Genomic DNA, 23,646 nt, shown 5'->3' on the forward strand with positions numbered 1-23,646 from the left:
AGTTGATCTTGTATCCTGCCACATTACTAAAGGTGTTTATCAGCTGTAGGAGTTCTTTGGTAGAGTTTTTGGTGTCGCTTATGTATACTATCATATCATCTGCAAATAACAAAAGCTTAACTTCTTCCTTTCCAAAACGAATCCCCTTGATCCCCTTATGTTGTCTTATTGCTATTGCTAGAACTTCAAGCACTATATTAAAGAGGTATGGAGAGAGTGGACATCCTTGTCTTGTTTTTGATTTTAGTGGGATGGCTTTGAGTTTTCCTCTGTTTAATTTAATATTAGCTGTCAGCTTGCTGTAAATAGCTTTTATTATATTTAGGTATGACCCATGTATTCTTATTCTTATTGTTATTCTTATTGTTTTTGTTATAAAAGTTTGTGTGTCTCCCTTCTTTGAGTTGTGCTGGTGAAGGGTTGCTAGATGCCTGAGTTGTTGTAGGCAGTGTTGGCAATGTTGAATTCCTTGGGTTGCAATTTTCCTTCTATTGAAGCTATCTAATGGGTCTTTCAGAACCGTGTCAGGCTTCCCTGTTGGCCAGGGGCTCCACTAACAAAATGCTGTTGCTCTGTTTCCTGGCTCCTGCCAGGGGCCCAGTTCCCTCTCGCCCCTCAGAAGGGTCTTCCTTGCTAGGGATCTCGCCAACCAAAGGCTTACCTCTTTGCTTTAATTGTAGCAGGGCGATCTGCTCTTGGTGTTGTGCGCCGGTCCCTGCTGTCTGCCACTGCCTGCGCTGGTCTGCTGATGCCTGCGCAGGTGGTGTGCCGCCCCGCCTGGGCCTGCGCCAGTGCTCTGCCCGCTTGACTCCATTTTTGTGTGTTTAGAATCCTTTTATAATTTTCGTCAGGTCCTTTTTATTTATTTTTTTTTCATTTTACAGGCCAGCCCCAGATTCCCCTCCCTCTCTTTTCCTGCTTCCCCCACCTTCCCCCATCCACTCTTTCTACCCCTTCCCTGTTTACCCAAGAGATCTTAAATATTTCTCCTTCCTGAGGCCCTCCATGTGTGTCCTTCTTAGGGTCCTCCTTTTTACTTAGCTTCTCTGGAGTTGTGGATTATAGCCTGGTTATCCTTTGCTTTGTATCTAATATTTATCTGAGTGAGTACATTCCGTGTTTGTCTTTCTGGGTCTAGGTTACCTCACTCAGGATGACTTTTACTAGTTCCATCCATTTGCCTACAAATTTCAGAATGTCACTTTTTTACCTCGGAGCAATACTCCATTGTGTAAATGTACTACATTTTCTTTATCCATTCTTCAGCTAAGGGGTCTCTGGGTCATTTCTGGGTTCCTGGTTATTACAAATAATGCTGCTATGAATATAGTTGAGCAAGTGACTTTGTCAGGTCTTATGAGGAAATTACAGCCCCATAATGGAATGACATTTGTAGACTGAGTTTTCCTGTGCTGGCAACTGTTCTTGAATAACCATTCAGAAACTTAATATTAATTGTTAATGCTCAGTCAATAGCTCAGGCTCACTAGCCAACTCTTATATTTAAATTAACCCATTTCCTTTCTTTTACTTGCTGCCATGTGTTTCATGACTTGTTGCCTATTTTGTACATGTCCTACTTCCTCTGATTCTGGCTAGCGATTCCTCACTCTCCTCTTCTGCTTCCTAGCATTCTCCTAGTCTGGCTCTCCCACCCAATCTCTTCCAGCCCAACTCTAAGCCAATTAGTTCTTTATTAGCCCACAAGAATAATACCCACTCACAGTGTAAAAAAGGATTATTCCACAGCAAGATAGCATACTATCTACCCCCACTCTCACTCAAGATTCACGCAACTTTGAATGGTTTTCATCCGATTGCCAACCATAGCTATTTTTGGTGTGGAATTTCCCTCTGTATGCTATGAATATTTTTATTACCATTGATTAATAAAGAAGCTGCTTTGGCCTATGGCAGGGCTGAATATAGGTAGACAGGAAAACCAAACTGAATGAAGAAGGTGGAGTTAGGCAGACACCATGTAGCTGCTGAAGGAGAAAAATGCCAGAACCTTACCAGCAAGCCACAATCTCGTGGCAATACACAGATTAATAGAAATGGCTTAGTTTAAGGTATAAGAGATAGCTAGGGATACCCCTGAGATATTAGGCAAATGGTGCTTTAATTAATATAGCTTTTGTATAATTATTCGGGTCTGGGTGGCCAGGAAATGAATGTGCAATTTCTAGTTACATAATAGCACCCAACGTTCAGCAATATACTACCACATAAAGACAAAGAAAGCAAAAAAGGGGGAAGCTTCTAGGCCCACAAAAACAGGAGTCAATTGGAGGTTCTTGGTAGCTGTATTTTTCAGATAGGCTTAGTTTGCTGGTATTGAGCAGAGATGCAGTTTCTTTAAGAACTGGCTTCCTGGTTAGTGCTGGCCGCACAAATGGCTTTGGCTCTTTCTAGAAACTGGGGAAATGGTTGCTGGGTGTTTCTGGAGATCCAGTGGACTCATTGTAGCAGGGACACTTCCTGACCTCTTTATAGCCTCCTCTCTCGGGAGACAGTGATGGAGACTTGGGTTTCCAAATATCAGCATTAGATCAGATGTTTGTACAAAAGCCCCTGAAAGAACCATATGTTCCTTTCACTGGTGGGAAGCAATGTGACTAGATGCAGGGGGGAGGGGCTTGGTCCTTGAAAAGTTTCTGCACCCCCATAAGACTCTGCACCGATGCAATAATTAAGACCAAATCAAACTGAATTAGACAAAGCCTAGGTTTAATAGATACAAATGCTCCTGATGGCTTTTCAACCCTCCAGAGAGGAGACAGGAAAGGAAGACTGGAAAACCCTGTATTTGTTCTCTGGGAGACAGTTTAAATACCCTGTGACCATGTCTTGAGTATCTCTGGGGAGGAGTCACCGTTTGGCAGGCTTTCTTGGGTTGGGGTGGGAAGACAGAGTCTGGACTTGTTGCGGGAGGTCCTTCCGCCCCTCCAACCAATAGCTGCTGTGATACCAGCCCATTGGGGCGTGGTCTCTCTCCCTTTAAAAAAGCGGCTACTTCCTCTGCTCTCGCTCTTCACTTCCTGCTCCGCCAGGACTGTGATCTGTAAGTTTTTTCCTCTTTAAATAAATACCACCCTTTTAATCATAATTCCAAACTGGTGTGGCATTGTTCGTGACTTATGCCTTCATGGACTGAGGCAGCTCCAGGAGAGGGGGCTTAGGCTGAAGCCCCCACTTGAACATTCCAGACTCTTTGAATAACTGGATACCAGGGCATAGGGTGTGTCTCTCATCCAAACAAGCCAGACTCTTTAGATATATGGATGCCAGGGGCTGGGGTGGGCTTCCATCCAAACAGTCCTGCTTCAACTTAATGTGCCAGGTTGAGTGGATGGGGGATGGGTTGAGGGGAGGTAGGCGGAGCAGAAGGAGGGGATAAAGGGAGAACTGGGGTTGGTGTGTATAATGAATAAAAAATTTAAAAGAAAAAAAAGAACACATCAATATTGCTAATACTGTTAGCCAGTTTAGTATTTCAGCTTTTTTAACCAGTGTCCACCTGCAAACACAACCTCCTTGCTCCTCCTGTCTGCGAATCTTGCTATTTCTTTGGTGTGTGGCTTCTCTCTCACACCAGGGCTTGTCTACTTGGATCATCCTTAAGGCCACACGTAGTCTTCATTCAAGCGAGACAGGGGACAGAGGTAACTTTCTTCCGAGAAAGAGCAAAGCAATTCTTTCATTGACAAAGTAGGTTCAGAGGAAACAAGTTCACAGTTCTCCCAAATAACTATTTCACTACCTCATCCTGAGGTTCAAGACCCTGACTTTGGCACAAGGGACTTTATGAACTTAGAATCCAGTCTTTGCTTGGAGTTCTGTCTTTCTGAATGTAAGGGCCTGGGACATGCCTTTATTGCTATCTGAAAATACGGCTGCAGGACTGGGTGTCTCTTTCCTTAATACTTAATTCTGTGTCTAAGCATGTCAAATTTCTATTTTTTCCTTTTCCTTCTTCTTTTTTTGTTTGTTTCTCAAGACACAGTTTCTCTGTGTAACCACCGTGGCTATCCTGAAACACCTCAAACTGACAGAGATCTGCCTACCTCTACCTTCTGAGAGCTGAGATTAAAGGCATGCATCACCAATGCTTGGTTCCTGTCAATCTATTAGTAAAAAGTACTAACAGCCACCAAATCCCATCATCCTTAGAGTTACTTTTTCTCCATCCACTAGCAAATATACCACTTTGCCTATAGCTCACAAAGTCATTAGCACCTTTCTACAGGCTAATAATATTTGTTTTTTGATCTGGCTTAACACACAAGGGCCTATTGACATGTCACAATCACCTTTTGGTTGGACAGTGACCCAACTCTAGAATCCCACCCTGAGGCTTTGCTTCTAAGACCAATCATCTTAGGATGAGACTCCTAGAAAAAGATTCATAGTTGAGGCCTTTTTTTTTTTGTCTTATTTGGTGAGTTGTTTGCTCTTGAATAAGTATCTTTATAATCCAGAGTAGCTGAAATGCACTATGTATCCCAGGCTGGCATTACACTTACAGCTATCCTCATGCCTCAGCATTCCAAGGGCTAGGGCTACAGGAGTGTATCACCACATAAGTTGAAGACTTGGAAGCTTGTGGTTTATTGTAAACTACTCTCAGGAGTAGGGACAAGGTAAGCAACTTATGCACAGGGAGAGAGCTAACCCAGTTGGATTTGAGGAGCAGAGAGCAGCAATCTAGCACACCCTTTATTCCAGTTGGAGGCAGGGGGATGGACCACAAGACCTGGAGGTGTGACTCCCAGTTGCAGCTGTCTGCATGTGATCCCAGAGAATCCCCTGGAGATGATGGCATCAGTAAAGAATGCTCACTGCTGCAGATGGGAATACCTGGCCAGAAAAGGACAGCAGCAGCATCTGTGACATCAGTCAACTGTTTTCATTTGTGTCCTGAATAGCAAACACTTCCTTGAAATTCTTCTCAAACTCAGACTCCAGTCTAAGTCCCATTTCACCAAAGTTGAGGTCCTAGAAAACAACAAAGGCAAGAATGATGGTGCTCGTTAGTAGTGAGACATCTTCTTGGCGTTTCTACCCTCTGGTGGAATCTGTGTACTTCGTGGTCCAGTCATATGTTAGGAAACAGACTTTGATATTTCTAAGAACTGGGCCTAGGATAACATTAGAAGCAGAAAATCCTCTGACTGGAGAGATGACTCAGTGGGTTAGTATTTGCCACACAAGTGTGAGGACCTAAGTTCAGATCCCAAACCCACAGAAACCAGTATTTGGTAGTGTACATCCATAACCCCAGCCTCCACAGTGGTGATTGACAGGTTGCCATGTATCAAATCAGGTGAAATGTGAGCAAAGCCCATGGTTGTTCTCTAACTTGGTCCTCATGTGTACTATGACAAAAGCAGCTGCAATTCCACATGAACATAAACAGACTCATGTGCACATATACAACACACATCTATATGCACACACAAAGATTTAAGCTAGGAGCTGAAGAAATGGCTCATTGGTTAAGAATATATACTGATTTTACAGAAGACCCAAGTTCAATTCCCAACACTCATGGCATGGAACTGTGGTATCAGTTTAGGGGATCTAATGCCCCTAGTCCATAGGCACCTAATGTCACAAGTACATACACTGTGCCTTCACGTGAGCGCGCGCGCACACACACACACACACACATTTTCTTCTAGATAGGATTTCTCTGTGTAGCACTGGTTGTCCTGGAACCTGCTCTGAGGATAGCCTCAGGCTCAGGGATCTGCCTGTCTCTGCCTTCCATATGCTAGTATTTAAATACTGTACTATCATGCCCAGATTAAACACACAGACATATTTTTTAAACTATTTAATAGAAATAGATTCTCATGTGTGTATATATAGAAGGATAGCTTAACTTTCCTCTGTAGACAGGCTTTGAACTTTCTGATGCTGGGGACCTTTATGGTGTCTAGATACCTGCTAGATCTTACACTGAAAAACAAAACAAAACGAAACAAAAAAATACAGCTTACTGCCAGGTTTTTGCTTTTTTGGGTTTGTTTGTTTGAGATAGGTCCGATTGTAGCGAGCTGCGTGGAGTCACACCTGATGGAGATGTATAATCAACTCCTGAGACGGCTAAGGCCTGACCTATGCTATGATCACGCAATGATTATCAGCTGCTTGCATATGCATGGACCTATGGGCAATGCCCACCTGGCAATCCGGGATTGGCAGCCCATGCCTACTTAAGGGCTGGGAGAGGTTTCCCCGGGGAGAGAGAGAAAGTGAATAAAGTCCTGGAATAAACTGCAGTGAGAAGAGCTCCAGTGTGTCGCACGTCATCCTTGCTGGTCGAGGTAGAGCTGTGACATCCGATAGTGTAGACAAGGCAGGGTTTCAATACGAGACAATCCTCTTAATTCAGCCTTTGAAAGCTGTAATCAGGGCATGCCCCACTGTGTCTGTCACTCTCAGACTTATGCTACGTTCTTACAGGAAGGTGTGGGAAACTAGACTTTCCAGGTAGCAGAAACTAAGGGAAAGAGTAACCCAGTGGAAAGAAGATACAATCCAGCCAGAGAGGGATGCTGACCTTGAACGTGGTCCTGTGATTGTGGAAGATGAGCCTCATGTCTTGCGCAAACTCTTCCACGTGGGAGTAACCTCTCTCCCTCAGCTTTTTCTTGATGATGTCCAACCACATAGCTTTCTGCACAACCTCGGACGTCTCTTTGAACTGGTGACAGAAATAGCAATGGAAGAGTGACTGATATGGTTCAGCTTACCTTCCACAGAATGTCCACAGAAACAACAGAGTCTGAGGTACAGGGGGATTTCATCACAATCCTACAGGTATCCCTCACAGTCATATGATATCATGAAAGCCATTGATGGGGGGCGGGGCTCGCCACCATTACTTACATAATAATAATAAGGCATCTTGGAAAAAAAGGAACTCTCGGAACAGCAATAGACTTTCAAGAGGACAAACTCACACTTCTGCAAGAAAAGGAGACTCAATCAAAGTGACGTAAAAAGGCAGAGTCCATCCCACACCAGAGCCATGGCCCTACCTGCACCTAGAGGAGTGATTACCAGAGCCTCAGGCCCCAGCTGCACTGATTGGAGGAAGAGATGGGTAGACAACAATGTAAGAATACACTCAACAACATAAAGAGCAATAGAGCACCACCAGAAACTAGTGGTTCTACAACAGGAAGACATGAATAGTCCAACAAAGATAAAACAGAAGAAAATTATCTTTAAAATAACTTTATGAAGATGATAGAGGCCCTTAAAGAGGAAATGAAAAATTCCCTAAAATAAATGGAGAAAAAGACAAACAAAAAATTGGAAGAAATCAACAAATCCCTTAAAGAAAATGAAGAAAAAGCAATCAAACATGTGAAGGAAATGGTTAAAGACTTAAAAACTGAACTAGAGGCAATAAAAGAAAACATAAACCGAGGGTATTCTGGAAATGGAAAATCTGGGCAAACAGTTGAGACCTACATATGAAAACATAAACAACAATACAAGAGATAGACGAGAGAATCTCAGGCATTGAATTTGCTATAGAGGAAATAGATTCATTTGTCAGAGAAAATGTTAAATTCAACAAATTCTTAACATAAAATATCCAGGAAATCTGGGACACCATGAAAAGACTGATCCTAAGAATAATAAGGATAGAAGTCCAGCTCAAAGGCACAGAAAATATATTCCACACAATCATAGAAGAAAGCTTTCCCAATCTAAAGAAGGACAGGCCAATGAAAGTACAAGAAGCTTACAAAGCAGTAAATAGATTGGACCAAAAGAAACAAAAAGCAAGAAAACAAACAAAAAACAAGTCTGCTTGCCACATAATAAATAAAGCACTAAACATACATAATAAAGAAATAATATTATGAGCTGCAAAGGAAAAAGGCCAGGTAACATATAAAGGCAGACGTATCAGAATTACACAGAACTTTCAGAACTTTTTAATGGAAACTCTGAAAATCAGAAGGTTCTGGACAGACTTCTATAGAAACTAAGAGTTCAAGGAACAGCCCAGACTACCATACACAGCAAAGCTTTCAATCACCATATTTGGAGAAAACAAGATATTCCATGACAAAACCAGATTTAAACAATACCTATTCACAAATCCAGCTTGACAGAAAGTACTAAAAGGAAAACTCCAACCCAAGGAAATTAGGTACACCCATAAAAACACAGGCAATAAATAATCCCACACCAGTAAATCCCAAAGAAAGAAAACATATACACAATACTACCAACAACAACAAAAACAAAAAAATGACAAAAACTAACAATCACTGGCCATTAATCCCTTAATATCAATGGTCTCAATTCATCTATAGAAAGACATAGGCTAACAGAATGGATATGAAAACAGAATCTATTCTTCTGCCACATACAAGAAACATGCCTCAACTTCAAGACAGACATTACATCAGAGTAAAGGGTTGGGAAAAGATTTTCCAATTAAATGGCCCTAAGAAACAAGCTGCTATAGCTATCCTAATCTAACAAAATAAACTTCAATCTAAAAGTAATCAAAAGAGATAAAGAAGGATATTTCATATACATAGGAGGGAAAAAATCCATCAAGATGAAGTCTCAGTTCTGAACATCTATGCCTCAAATACAAGAGCACACACATTTGTGAAAGAAGCTTTACTAAAATTGAAATCACACATCAAACACCACACACTAATAGTGGAAGGCTTCAACACATCACTCTCACCACTAGACAGGACTGCCAGACAAAAACTTAATAGAGAAATAGAGGAACTAACAGATACTATGACACAAATGGGAATTACAGATATCTATAGAACATTCCACCCAAATACAAAAGAATATAAATTTTTCTTACCACCTCATGGAACCTTCTCTAAAACTAACCACAAACTCAGTAACAAAGCAAACCTCAACAAATACAAAAAAAAATTGGAATAACCCCCTATATCTTATTGGATCACCAAGGCTTAAAGCTGGAATTCAACAACAATACTAATTGCAGAAAGCCCACAAACTCATAGAAATTGAACAATCATCAACTGAAGCACTGCTGGGTCAAGGAAGAAATAAATTAAAGACTTCTTAGAATTCAATGAAAATGAATGCACAACATACCAAAACTTATGGATCATTGTCAAAGCAGCGCTAAGAGGAAAGTTCATAGTACTAAGTGCCTACATAAAGAACCTGGAAAAATCTCACACTAGCAACTTAACAGCACACCTTAAAGCTCTAGAACAAAAAGAATCAAACTCACTACCAGGAGTGGTAGATGACAGGAAATAAAATTGGGGACTGAAATTAATAAAAATAAAAACAAGGAAGATAATACAATGAGTCAATGAGACAAAGAGTTGGTTCTTTGAGAAAAACAACAGGATAGACAAACCTTTATCCAAACTAATCAAAAGGTAGAAAGAGAATATCCAAATTAACAAAATCAGAAATGAAAGAGGGGACATGAAAACAGACACTGGGGATTTCCAGAAAATCATCAGATCATACTTCAAAGACCTGTACTCCACAAAATTGGAAAATCTAAAGGAAATGAATGGACAATTTTCTGTATCACATACCAAAATTATCTAAAGTATCACATACCAAAATTAAAGCAAGACCAAATAAACAATTTAAATACACCTATAACCCCTAAGGAAATAGAAGCAGTTCACAAAAGTCCCCCAACCAAAGTAAGCCAAGGACCAAATAGTTTCAGCGCAGAATTCTACAAAAATTTCAAAGAAAAGCTAATGTCAATACTCGTCAAATTGTTCCACACAATAGATAAAGAAAAAACACTGCCAAACTCCTTTTATAAGACTGCAGTTACCCTTATAACCCAAACACACAAAGACGTAACTAAGAAACAGAATTACAGAGCAATTTCCCTCATGAACATCAATGCAAAATTACTCAGTAAAATACTGGCAAATGAAATCCTAGAGCACATCAAGAAATCATCCACCATGATCAAGTAGGCTTCAACCCAGAGATGCAGGTACAGTTCAACTTATGAAAATTGGCCAAGGTATAAACAAATTGAAAGAAAAAAACAACATGATCATCTTATTAGATGTTGAAAAAGAGTTCAACAAAATCCATCATCCCTGCATGATAAAGGTCTTGGAGAGATCAGGGATACAAGGAGCATATGTAAACATAATGAAAGCAGTTGACAGCACACCAACAACCCACAAAGTAAATAGAGAGAAACAACATGATTCCACCAAAATCAGAAACAAGACAAGGAGTCCACTCTCTCCATATCTGCTCAAAGTTCTAGTTAGAACAATAAGACAACAAAAGGAGATCAAGGGGGTACAAATTGGAAAGGAAGAAGTCAAACTATCACTTTTTGCAGAGGATGAAATAGTATATATAAATGACCCCAAAAATTCTACCAGGGAATTCCTACAGCTGATAAACATCTTCAGTAATGTGGCAGGATACAAGATTAACAAACAAACAAACAGACAATAGGGCTCCTAAATAGAGATGATAAATGGGCTGAGGAAGAAATTAGAGAAACACCCTTAGCAATAATCACAAACAACATAAAATATCTTGGGGTAACTCTAACCAAACAAGTAAAATACCTGTATGACAAGAACTTTAAGTCTTTAAGTCTTTAGGTATCAGAAAATAGAAAGATCTCCCATGCTCTCAGATAGGTAGTATCAACATAATAAAAATGACAATCTTAACAAAAGCAATGTACAGATTCAATGCAATATCCCTCAAAATTCCAACACAATTCTTCAGAGAACTCAAAAGAATAATACTTAACTTCATATGGAAAACAAAAAACATAGGAACACCAAAGAAAAAACCTGTACAAGAAAGAATCTTCCGGAGGCATCACCATCCCTGACCTCAAACTCTACTATAGATAGAACTAGCTATAGCAATGAAGCAGCTTGGTATCGGCATAGAAACAGACAGGTGGAACAACAGAATCGGGTTGAAGACCCTGACATTAATCCATGCACATCTGAACACTTAATTTTTGACAAAGAAGTTAAAATTATACAATGGAAAAAAGAAAGCATCTTCAACAAATGGTGCTGGCATAACTGGATGTCAACATGTTACATACTAATACTAATAGATCCATATCTATCCCTATGCACAAAACTCAAATCCAACTGGATCGAAGAACTCAACAGAAATCCAGTCACATTGAACCTCATAGAAGAGAAAGTGGGAAATAACATTGAACACATTACCACAGGAGACTACTTCCTAAATGTAACATGGGTAACATAGATGCTGAGAGCAACAATTAATAAATAAGACATCCTGAAACAGAAAAACTTTTATAAAGCAAAAGACATGATCAACAAGCCAAAACATCAGCCTATAGAATGTGAAAAGAGATTCAACAACCCCACATCTGACAGAGGGCTGATCTCCAAAATAGACAAAGCACTTAAGAAACTATACATTAAAATACTAAAAATTCTAATTAAAAAATAGGGTATAGATATAAACAGAGAATTCTCAATAGAGGAATTTCAAACAACTGAAAGACACTAAGGAAATGTTCAACATCTTTAGCCATCAGGGAATGTAAATCAAAACAACTCTGAGGCATCATCTTAGACCTCTCAGAATGACTAAGATTAAAAACACTGATGACAGCTTATGCTGAAGAGGATGTGGAGTAAAGGGAACACTCCTCCATTGCTGGTGGGAGTGTAAAGTGTACAACTGCTTTGCAAATCAATACAGTGTTTTCTCGGAAAATTGGAAATCAATCTACATCAAGACCCAGCAATACCACTCTTGGGTATATACCCTAAGGATGCACACTCATACCACAAGGACATTTGCTCAACTATGTCCATAGAAGCATATTCATAATAGCCAGAACCTGGAAACAACCTACATGCACCTCAACCTAAGAATGAATAAAGAAAATGTGGTACTTTACCCATTGGAGTACCTTTCAGTGCTAAAACAAAACAAAATAATATCTTAAAATTTGCAAAGCAAATGGATGGAACAAGAAAAAAAAAACATCCTGAATGAGGTAATCTAGACCTAGAAAGAAAAGCAGCACATGTACTCACTCATAAGTGGATATTAAACATAAAACAAAGAATAACCAGCCTACAGTCCACAACCCCAGAGAAGCTAGGTAGCGAGGAGGATCCTTAGAGAAACATATATGGATCCTAGTGGAAAGGGGAAATAGACAAGATCTCCTGAGTAAATTGGAAATTTGGAGGAGAATGGGAAGGGTGGAAGGGAAAGGGTAAGGGGAGAAGGAGGGAGAGCAGGATGGAATTGGATGGTAGAGTTGGGGGAAGAACAAAGAGGGAGAAGAAGTAGAGACGTATCTTGATAGATGGAGCCATTATGGGGCTAGCAAGAAACCTGGCACTAGGGAAATTCTCAGGAACAAACAACGATGACCCTAGCTAAGATTCAATAGTGGAGAGGGTTCCTGAACTGGCCTTTCCTCTGTAATCAGATTGATGACTACCTTAATTGTGATCATAGAACCTTCATCCAGTAACTGATGGAAACAGATGCAGAGATCCACAGCTAAGCACCGGGCCGAGCTCTCAGAGTCCAGTCAAAGAGAGGGAGAAGTGATAAACTGAGCAAAGGGGTCAAGGCCACAATAGAGAAACCCACAGAAACAGCTGACAGGGCTAGCGGGAGCTCACTGACTCCAGATTGACATCTGGGAGAACCTGTATAGGACTGAACTAGACCCTCTGAATGTGGGTGACATTTGTGTGCCTTGGGTAGTTTGTGGGGCCAGTGGCAGTTGGATCAGCATTTATCTCCAGTACATGGACTAGCTTTTTGGACCCCATTCCCTATGGAGGGATACCTTGCTCAGCCTAGATACAGGGGGAAGGGCCTTGGTCCTGCCTCTTGTGATGTGACAGACTTTGTTAACTCCCTGAGGGAGGTCTCTGAGGAGGGGAGGGGGGGGGGGAGGGAAGAAGGTGGGAGGAGCAGAAGGAGGGGAGTGAGGAGAACTGGGATTGTTATGTTAAAAAAAAAAGTTTTTAAAAAATAAAAAAAGAAAGACAGAGTCCATACACATTCCCAAGAGGAAGGAACCAATGACTCAGACCCATCTGGAAGTTTCTGCTACAGGAGTGTCTCTTGGTTACAGACTTACAAAGGCTGAGTTAGTTCTCTGCCAATGGGTTCTGTTGTGTGACTTGGAGGAGCAGGCTCCATTGCTGCTGTTCTGTCCCCAAGCCTGTTTGTGCTCTTTCAGGGGAAAGAAAAAGTGTGGGATTCACAGGGACTCACCAACTGTTCCTGGGGTGCCATCCACCTCTGCAGTACCTCAGATTCCGGATGAGTTTGTTGGCTTCCTAAGGACTGCATCCTGCAGAAGATGCAACTCCATGGTGTCCTGAAAAGTTGGACATGAAGTGAGCAGGGGACAAGACCTGAAAACAGCCACTGTTCTATGCCTGCCACTGTGCTTTCAGAATGGCTGATGGTGCCATCTGGGGGAGAGGTCCCTGGGCTCTGAGGGACCCCATGTGGGATCTTAAGCTGCCCGTGCTCTTATCACAGTTGTGGCAGGAGCCAGTCCTTGGAAAAAGTTGGATTTATAGTGAGTTGGGGAAGCAACATTTCCCAACACAGGTTTCTGGGAGCACAGAGAGGCCAGGCTATTAGGTCTGTACACAGAAAATGATCTTCCACAAATTTTGGGAACCTTAGACCTTGATTAGTCCATTACAACCTGGTGAAATGTGGGTAGTGGTCATATTTCCTTCTTTCATGAATCAGTACAAAACAGAAGAACTTGGCATGTGCCACTATCAGTCCTTTGGACCAGGGGTTCTGGTGAGCAACTTTGAGGAAAAGGCAGTAGTAGTTAGTGTGTAGACAAAGGGCCCAGCCTTTGTATCAGGAGAGAAGTCTCCCCTAACATAGAGAACATCAGCCTCTTGCTGACAACATCTAGAAATAGCTCTCTGTATCTTCCTCTTTGGTATCTATTATTAAGAGCTTTGTTCAAGCATCAAAGAGAGAGGTAGTGCAGTGGTCACCCATACCCAGAAGTGTCAGAGAGAGAGAGGAATCATGCTGGTGGACCAGGCCCAAAAAACATCACACAGAGAGGGAGCAAGTCAGCAGTCACAGACCCAGGCCGGAAGATTCAGAGAAACAGGAATCATGATGCTGGTCCTGCCCATGGCCCAGAAGCCATCAGAGAGAAAGGGAGCACAGCAGTGGCCCTGGCTCTGGCCCAGAAGAGTCATAGAGGGAGTATGGTATCTGTCATAGCAGCCCAGAAGCACTGACAGTAGCAGTTATGGAAACTATATTAAGAAGTTCCTCTGGGAAAGATCACTTGTGTCCCAACTAGCATCCAGTGCCACCCTCTGTATGAGAAATCCCACTGCTTCAGCAACCACCAGAGCCACAGACCTGCCTGCACATAGAGGAGTGATTGCCAGAGCCATGGCCCCACCTGCACTTGTAAAAGCAATCATCTGAGCCTCAGGTCCACCTGCACCTGGAGGAGTGATCACCTGAGGCTCTGCTCTGCTTGTTCCTGGATGAGCTATCAACAGAGCCAGAGCCACCAACTGTCATGAACTGGAGGAAAAGGTACCCCCTGAAGCACAAATTCCATCTGTACCAATTGGAGGAAGAGGTGGGTAGACAACAGTGCAAGAATACGCTCAACAACATAAAGAGCAATACAGCACCACCAGAAACAAGACGTTCTACAACAGCAAGACCTGAACATACAAAAGCAGATGAAACAGTGAAGATGACCTTAAAAATAATTTTATGATTGTGGCACACGCCTTTAATCCCAGCACTCGGGAGGCAGAGGCAGGCGATCACTGTGAGTTCAAGGCCAGCCTGAACTACAAGAGCTAGTTCCAGCACAGGAACCAAAAAAAGCTAGGAAGAAATCCTGTCTCGAAAAATCCAAAAAAGAAAATAAATAATTTTATGAATATTATTGAGGCCTTTAAAGAGGAAATGAAAATTTCCTTAAGTAAATGGAAGAAAAGGCAAACAAAAAATTGGAAGAAATCAACAAATCCCCTTAAAGAAAACCAAGAGAAAGAAAACAAACAGATAAAGGAAATGGTTTAAGAATTCAAAATTGAAGCAAAGGCATTAAAGAAAACACAAATCAAGGGTATTCTGGAAATGGAAAATTTTGGTAAACAGTCAGAAGATACAGATGCAAGCATAAACAAGAGAATACAAGAGATCAAAGAGAGACTCTCAGGCACTGAAGATACAATAGAGGAAATAGATTCATCGGTCAAAGAAAGTGTTAAATCCAACAAATTCTTAACACAAAATATCCAGGAAAATAACCATAAAAAGACCAAACCTAATAATAATAGGGATAGAAGAAGAAGTCCAGCTCAAAGGCACAGAAGATGTATTTAACAAAATCATAGAAGAAAACTTTCTCAGTATAAATCAGGACATGCCTAAGAAAGTAAAAGAAGCTTCAGAAACACCAAATAGACTGAAACAAAAAAAAAGTTCCCTCACAACATAATCATTAAAACACTAAAGATACATTATAAAGAAAGAATATTAAGAGCTGCAAAGGAAAAAAAAAAAGTAACACATAAAGTCAGAACCACCAGAATAACGCCTGACTTCTCAATGGAAACACTGAAAGCCAGAAGGTCCTGAACAGGTGTTATGCAAACACTAGGAGACCATAGAGGCCAGCCCAGACTACTATATCCAGCAAAGCTTCCAATCACCATAGATGGGGAAAACAAGATATTTCATTACAAAACCAGATTTAAACAATACCTAATCATAAATCCAGTTCTACAGAAAGTACTAGAAGGAAAACTCCAACCCGAAGAATTTAGCTACAGTCACAAAAACACAGGCAATAATCAATCCCATACCCATAAATCCCAAAGAAAGGAAATACACACACAAAACCGCCAACAACAATAAAAACAAAAAAAATAACAGGAACTAACAATCACTGGTCATTAATATGCCTTAATATCAATGGACTTAATTCACCTGTAAAAAGACAGGCTAGCTGGGCGGTGGTAGCACACACCTTTAATCCCAGCACCTGGGAGGCGGAGGCAGGCAGATCTCTGTGAGTTCGAGGTTAGCCTGGTCTACAAGAGCTAATTCCAGGACAGGAACCAAAAGCTACAGAGAAGCCCCGTCTCTAAAAAAATCAAAAAAAAAAAAAGAAAAGAAAAGAAAAGACAGGCTAACAGATTGGATATGAAAACAGAATTCATCCTTCTGCTGCATACAAGAAACATACCTCAACTTCAAAGACAGACATTACCTCAGAGTAAAGGGTTGGGAAAAGATTTTTCAATCAAATGGTCCTAAGTAACAAACTGGTGTAGCTATCCTAATATCTAACAAAATATACTTCAACCTAAATTAATCAAAAGAGATAAAGAAGGACATTTCATATTTATAGCAGGAAAACTCCAACAAGATAAAGTCTCCATTCTAAACATCCAAATACAAGGGCATCAACAATTGTAAAAGAAACATTACTAATTCACAGATCAAGCCCCACACTCTAGTAGTGGGTACTCCACACTCACCACTGGACAGGTCTCCCAGAAAGAAATTTAACAGAGAAAAAAAGGAACTAACAGATATTATGACTCAAATGGACTTGACAGACATCTACAAAACATGCCACACAAACACAAAAGAATATACATTCTTCTCAGCATCTCATGGAACCATCTCTAAAACTGACCATAAACTCGGTAACAAAGCAAACCTTAACAGATACAAAAAAAAAAAATACAATAATCCACTGTATCTCGTCGGATCACCATGGCTTAAAGTTAGAATTCAACAACAATATAAATTGCAGAAAACCTACAAACTCATAAAAACTGAATAATGCCCCATTCAATCACCCCTGGATCAAGGAAGAAATGAAGAAAGGAATTAAAGACTTCCTAAGAATTCAATGAAAATGAACATTCAACATACCCAAACTAATAGGACACTACAAAAGCATTGCTAAGAGGAAAGTTCATAACACTAAATGTCTACATAAGAAAAATTGGAGAAATCCCATGCTAGCAAATTAACAGAACACCTGAAATCTCTAGAACAAAAAGAAGCAAACTCAACAAAAAGGAGTAGATGCCAGGAAATAATGAAATTGATAACTAAAATCAATAAAATAGAAACAAAGAAAATAATATAAAGAATCAATAAAACAAAGAGTTGGTTGTTTGAGAAAATCAACAGGATAGATAAACCCTTATCCAAACTAACCAAAATGGAGAAAGAGAGAAATCCAAATTAACAAAATCAGAAATGAAAAGAGGGACACAACAACAGTCATGGAGGAAACCCAGAGAATTATCAGGTCAATCTTCAAAAACCTGTATTCCACAAAATTTGAAAATTTAAAAGAAATGAATAATTTTCTGGATAGGGACCACATAACAAAAGTAAATCAAGAACAGAAAAACTATTTAGACCTATAGTCCCTGAGGGAATAGAAGCAGTCATTAAAACACTCTCAACCAAAAAAAAAAAAAAAAAAAAAAAAAAAAAAAAAAAAAAAAACAAGGGGCCAGGTCCAGTGCAGAATTATACCAGAACTTGAAAGAAGAGCTAACACCAATACTCCTCAAATTGTTCTACACAATAAAACAGAAGAAATATTGTCAAACTCCTTCCTTTAACAAGGCTACAGTTACCCTGATACCCAAACCACACAAAGATACAACAAAAATAGAGGACTACAGAACAATCTCCTTCATGAACACTGATGCAAAAATATTCAATAAAATACTGGCAAAGCAAAGCCAAGAACACATAAAATAATAATCTACCATAACCAAGTAGACTTTATTCCAGAGATGCAGGATTGGTTCAACATATGGAAAACTGAAAGAAAAAAAACACATGATCACCTCATTAGATGCTGAAAAAAAATCCAACATCCTTGCATGGTAAAGATCTTTGAGGGATCAGGGATACAAGGATCATATGTAAAGATAATGAAAGTAATTTACAGCAAGCTGACAGCCAACATCAAATTCAATGGAGAGAAACTCAAAGTGATTTCACTAAGATCAGAAACAAGACAAGGCTTTCTATTCTCTCCATAGCTGTTCAATATAGTATTCAAAGTTCTAACTAAAGCAATAAAGACAACAAAGGGATATCAAGCAGATACAAATTGGAAAGGTAGACATCAAACTATCACTTCTTGCAGATGATATGATAGCATATATAAATGATGCCAAAGAACTCTACCCGGGAATTCCTACAGCTGATAAACATCTTTAGTTATGTGGTAGGATACAAGATTAAGTCAAAAATATCAGTAGCCCTCCTATACACAAATGATAAATGGACTGAGAAAGAAATCAGAACAATAGCACCCTTCATAATAGCCACAAATAATATTAAATATCTTGAGGCAACTTTTACCAAACAAATTAAAGACCTGTGTGACAAGAATTTTAAGTCTCTAAAGAAAGAAATTGAAGAAGCCATCAGAAAATGGAAAGATCTCCCATACTCATAGATAGACTGGATCAACATAATAAAAATGGCAATCTTACCAAAAACAATCTACAGATTCAAAATTTCAATACAATTCTACAGAGACCTTGAAAGAATATTATTCAACTTCATATGGAAAAACAAAAAACTCAGGAGTCAAGAGAAGTTTAAACAATAAAAGATTTTATGGAGGCATCACAATCCCTGACCTCAAGCTCTACCATAGAGCTATAGTAATTAAAACAGCATGGTAGGAATAAAAACAGACACAAGGAACAATGGGATTGAACTGAAGACCCTGACGTTAATCCACACACATATGAACACCTGATTTTTGACAATGAAGCCATAAAGGTACAATGGAAAAGGACATCTTTAACAAATGGTGTTGGCTTAACTGGATGTTGACATGTAAAAGATTGCAAATAAATCCATATCTATCACCTTGCACAAAACTCAAGTCCAAGTGGATCAAGGATCTCAACATAAAGCCAATAGCATTAAACCTGATAGAAGATGTAGGTTACAGCCTTGAATGTGTTGGCACAGGAGACCACTTCCAAAATAGAACACCAGTAACACAGACACTGAAAACAACAATCAATAAATGGGACATCCTGAAACTGAAAAACTTCTGTAAGGCAAAGAACATGGAAAACAAGACAAACAGCAACCTGCAGATTGGGAAAAAGATCTTCACCAATTCTACATCTGACAGAGGGACTGGTCTCCAAAATACATAAAGAACTCAAGAAACTAGACAACAAACACCAAATAATCCAATTAAAAAATGGGTCAAGAGCTAAACAGATAATTCTCAACAGAAGAAGCTCAAATAGCCAAAAAGACATTTAGGAATTGCTCGGCATCCTTAATCATCAGGAAAATGGTAAACATCAGGAAAATGGAAAACAAAATTACTCTGAGATACCATATTACACCTGTCAGAATGGCTAGGATCAAAAACACTGATGACAGCTTATGTTGGAGAGGATGTGAAATAAGGGGAACGCTCCTCCACTACTTGTGGGAATGACCACTTACTTATACAGCTGCTCTGGAAATGGTTTTATATAAAACTGAAAATCAATCTACCTCAAGACCCAGTGATATCACTCCTGGGCATATACCCAAATGATACTCAGTCATACCATGAGAAGAGTTGCTCAACAATATTCATAACAGTATTATTCATAATAGCCAGAACCTGGAAACAACCTAGATGTTCCTTAACTGAAGAATGGATAAGGAAAATGTGCTACATTAACACTTTGGAGTATTACTCAGCTGTAAAAAAAACAATGTCATCATGAAATTTGCAGGCAAATGAATAACCAGACTATAATCCACAGCTCCAGAGAAGTTAGAACTTTCTTCCAGTAATTAATGCAGATGCAGAGATCCGCAACCAAGCTCCAAGCCAGACTCTGGGAATCTAGTCAAAGAGAGGGAGGAGGGAATACATGAACAAGTGCCACATCCACGGCTGTCTCGCCTGTGTGACAAAATGCCTCTCAGGTGGTGGCCGTCTCAAAATGAGGGGCTCATGCTTCCTGGAGCTTGGCCTCCAGCGGCTCCCTGGCAGTCTGCTAGAGTTGTGGTGCCTGATTAGCCTCAATGACCTCGTTCACTTTGTTCCTGGCGATGGTTTCTTGCATTGGCTCTGCTATCTTTTTTTCTGTTCTACTTTTCTCTTGACAAAAACTTAATCTGTTCAAGGAACCAGGAAACATTCCCAACGGCTCCTTGAATACGGAGGAACTGATGCGTCAGTTCCCTCCCTTGATTCAGGCCATTAATGTTATGATTAAGACTCTGGGGGAATTTATGGATACCCTAGAACAGAAAGGGCTCATGATAGGAGATATGGTACAAGATGGGTGAATTATGAAGGAAAATGTATGGAATGGCATGAGTTACCATTTACTGAGAGGCTAGCCAGAAACCTGTGGTGCATTTTAGATAGGAAAGAAAGGCAGGCTATTCTTGATAACATGAAGCCAGCCATTCGATATTGGAGCAAACCCTGGGGGTGGAATCCTGAAGAATGGTGTTTGGGTTACCTTGGTTACCTTGAGGGCAGGTATGATTTAGGGCCATGAGAAAGCACAGTTGATTAGTGGTGTGAGACAAATTTCAAAGAAAAGCTCTGCCCACCTGGCCCTGACCGCAAGACTTGCTGAGAATAATCAACTGTCTGTAAAAATTTTTCTATGTAAGCTTTTATGTCTGCCAACTTCCTTCTGTAATCGCTTAAAAGTGATGCTAGAATTTTAGTAAAATCGTAGCAGATTCAAATCTCATTAGAGTTGTGCCTGTCTGTCATTCGCCGAATCCTGGGTTCTCCTAAGCCTTCACCCCTGTTCTCCCTCAGTCTTCGATCTCCAAGAGAGTCAGTCCGCGACAAACAAGGGAGATTAAAATCATGATGAAAAAATCTACAGAGACAGCTGAACCAAGCTGGTGGAAATTCAGGAATGCTGTACAGCTGTTGATCCTCAATGGGACCAAACTAGGTTCTCCATATGTAGGAGACAGTTATAAAAACTTGGGATATCAGAGGGGCCCCTGATAGTAGGACCAGAATCTATCCCTGGTACTTGAGCTAGCTTGTTAGAGCCCATTCTCTATGAGAGGTTGCCATGCTCAGACTTAACATATAGGGAAGGGGCTTGGTCCTGCCCCAACTTAATATACCAAACAATATTGATGCCCCATAGGAGCCCTTATATGTTGGGAGGAGAGAATAGAAGGTGGGCTGGGGGGTGATGGGGAGGTGTGGAAGTGGAGTAGGAGAGGAAACTTTGGTTGGAATGTAAAATAAAATTTAAATAAATAAATGATTAAACAAACCCTTGCTCGCCCCCCCCCCATATTGAGGCACAAGCTCACAATCTACAAGGGTGATGTGTGTGACAAGGAAAGGGTGTCTAGAAGGACACAGAGAAGGAACCACATCTCACTCACATCTCAGCCTCCACCGTGGGGATGTGACACTCTTCATGGAAGGCTCTGGAGCAAGTGTCACAGCAGAAGAGCATTCCTCCATCCCGGCACACTTCACATTCATCTGAGTTCTGCATGTAGACAGTAGAACAGTTACATCACTGAGAGATGAGACCCACAGAGCCACTACTGTGGCAATCCTCGATGTGTCACCTTTGAATGAACCTGCAAGGGCATGGATGCTTCTTCCTGAGACACTAAGGAACAGCTTGGAATGTAAATTGCAGAACAAGACTTAAAGTTTGAGGGAAGGGAGCCATGAACCAATCCCAAAACAATCTTCCTTGGGAAACCAAAGATCCTGACACAGAAAGACTAGCAACAAAACAAGATTTTACGTAATCTGATGAAGTTTTCTATCATATACAAAAATGAGTTTCTGAAATAATATATTAAGTCCATTTTTCCATACAGAAATGGCATCAACTCATAAAAGGGAGATGTACCAGGAATTCAATTTGATGGAATAAACTAAGAGAATACCACATCCTGTAATTGAGCCACGAACAGGCAATGAATTGAAGAAAGGGTCTGCAGAGGAGTGTTTTAGACAGTGGGTTTTGTACGTAGAGAGCCCTGAGCCTGTGGTGGGGACTCTGAGAAGTCAGGGTATGAGTACAGATGACCAGCCAAGTGGGTATAAAGCAAAGGCTGTTGGAATCTTGTAGAAGATTCCACATGACCCAAGAAAATGTACATGTAAGGCCTGTAGTCACCTTGGCAATTGTGCATTAAAAGATGAGTAAATATGGCTTCACTTGGGAAAAGAGAATCCAGATGTCTCAATACAGATGTTAGCATACAGAAACAGTGGTTCTGGTAATCATACCAAACTGTCTGACACACACCAGCCTTTACCAGGAGGCTTAAATCGTCCTGCAAGAGCTGGGAAGTCGTGTGATACCGAGAGTGACAAAGAAGATTCTGACTTCCCATGACTCTGAGCAGATGAAGAGGCCCTGAGAGGATTATGAAAGTAAAATGGATCAGAGCTTCTGTTTCTCTGAGAATCCTGTTTTTACTCGAAAGAAGAGGCAAGCGCCCCCTGTTGCTATGAAACATTGCATTCAAGAATAAAAAATGGTTCTGTGGGTTGGACAATTCTAGCTCATTTGAGTCATTCAGAAAGAGATACTCTTAGAATTTAGAGGAAGGTAGAGGATATGGACTTTAAAGTCGTCATTGACCAGGTTAGGAGGTAGTTTCTTTCTAGGAAACTGAGTGATTGATATGTCCCAGTGGTTCAGAGTCCAAACCAGTGAGACAACAATGCAAATGACAAATAATACACAGGCCTGAAGTTCAAATTCTCAGTGAGCTATGAAGCCCAGTGTGGAGTGTTTCATGGCCCATTGAAGTCTATGTCGGTGATTTTTTATAATCTCAAGCTCAAAGGAGTCAACACTGAAGGAAGACCTGGCCTTACACACAGCCTGAGTGAAGACACAGGCTGAAAACATGAAAAGAAATAGTAGAGGAAGGAAGGAGAGGTGACTTTAAGTATGACAACCCAACCAAGACACCATAAAATAAGAAGTTTTGTGAGTAAAACCACATGATGAGAACTCACCTTTTTTCTCCTGCCGTAAATTCGTGGAGAATTGGGGAGAAAGTTTCTCTGCAAGAGAGAAGGATCCGAGCATGTAGTTATCTGTATTTCAGAGGTGTGAATTGGGAATTGAACCTCCTTCCAGAAGTTCTGCCTGGATCTTCCATTCAGATCCATGTTGTCTAACTCCATTTCCCTCTCATCGCATACAACTTAGAGACACTGGCCTGTGGCAGCTGGAAAGACCTCACATCTCTCTTCCTCAAGTCCTGAGAATTTTCCCTCACAATCCGTTGTTCAACCATTACACAATCTCTGTTCCCACTGGACACAATTCAGCTGTTCCTCACCAGGACTAGGCAGTTAACACACACGTGTTTCATGCATATATATATATGCATGCATATATATATTTCATGCATAGATATATATAGGGTGTTACATGCTCTGATGGATTTGGAGCACATAACAGAAAACGTGGTTGTGGGGAGATAGAAGAGAAAGTTCATGGAAGAAGCCTCTCTCCCTCTCTCCTCTCTCTCTCTCTCTCTCTCTCTCTCTCTCTCTCTCTCTCTCTC

The 23,646-nt window shown here is 40.5% G+C and overlaps 1 protein-coding gene across 3 annotated transcripts in view; it reads right to left on the reverse strand.

Annotated features, from left to right (window-relative positions):
* Nucleotides 1-2,713: 2,713 nt before the first annotated feature.
* LOC126489486 (nuclear body protein SP140-like protein) overlaps nucleotides 2,714-23,646 on the reverse strand; it is a 102,132-nt gene continuing 81,199 nt past the window's right edge. The window contains exons 13-19 of one of the 3 annotated variants that reach the window (XM_050123799.1): nucleotides 23,090-23,137; nucleotides 21,481-21,590; nucleotides 13,288-13,393; nucleotides 6,898-6,975; nucleotides 6,569-6,712; nucleotides 4,861-4,998; nucleotides 2,714-3,673 (exon numbers count right to left, since the gene is read on the reverse strand). In XM_050123799.1, the coding sequence (XP_049979756.1) occupies nucleotides 4,900-4,998; nucleotides 6,569-6,712; nucleotides 6,898-6,975; nucleotides 13,288-13,393; nucleotides 21,481-21,590; nucleotides 23,090-23,137 (585 nt within the window). In that variant the 3' untranslated portion in view covers nucleotides 2,714-3,673; nucleotides 4,861-4,899. Of the gene's footprint in view, nucleotides 4,999-6,568; nucleotides 6,713-6,897; nucleotides 6,976-13,287; nucleotides 13,394-21,480; nucleotides 21,591-23,089; nucleotides 23,138-23,646 lie in introns of all 3 variants that reach the window. The other 2 variants (XM_050123798.1, XM_050123800.1) reach the window with 2 other exon arrangements.

The sequence above is a fragment of the Alexandromys fortis genome, unplaced genomic scaffold, assembly GCF_014885135.2.
Source record: "Alexandromys fortis isolate MF-2015 unplaced genomic scaffold, M_Fortis_MF-2015_v1.1 scaffold_220, whole genome shotgun sequence".
NCBI lineage: Eukaryota > Metazoa > Chordata > Mammalia > Rodentia > Cricetidae > Alexandromys > Alexandromys fortis.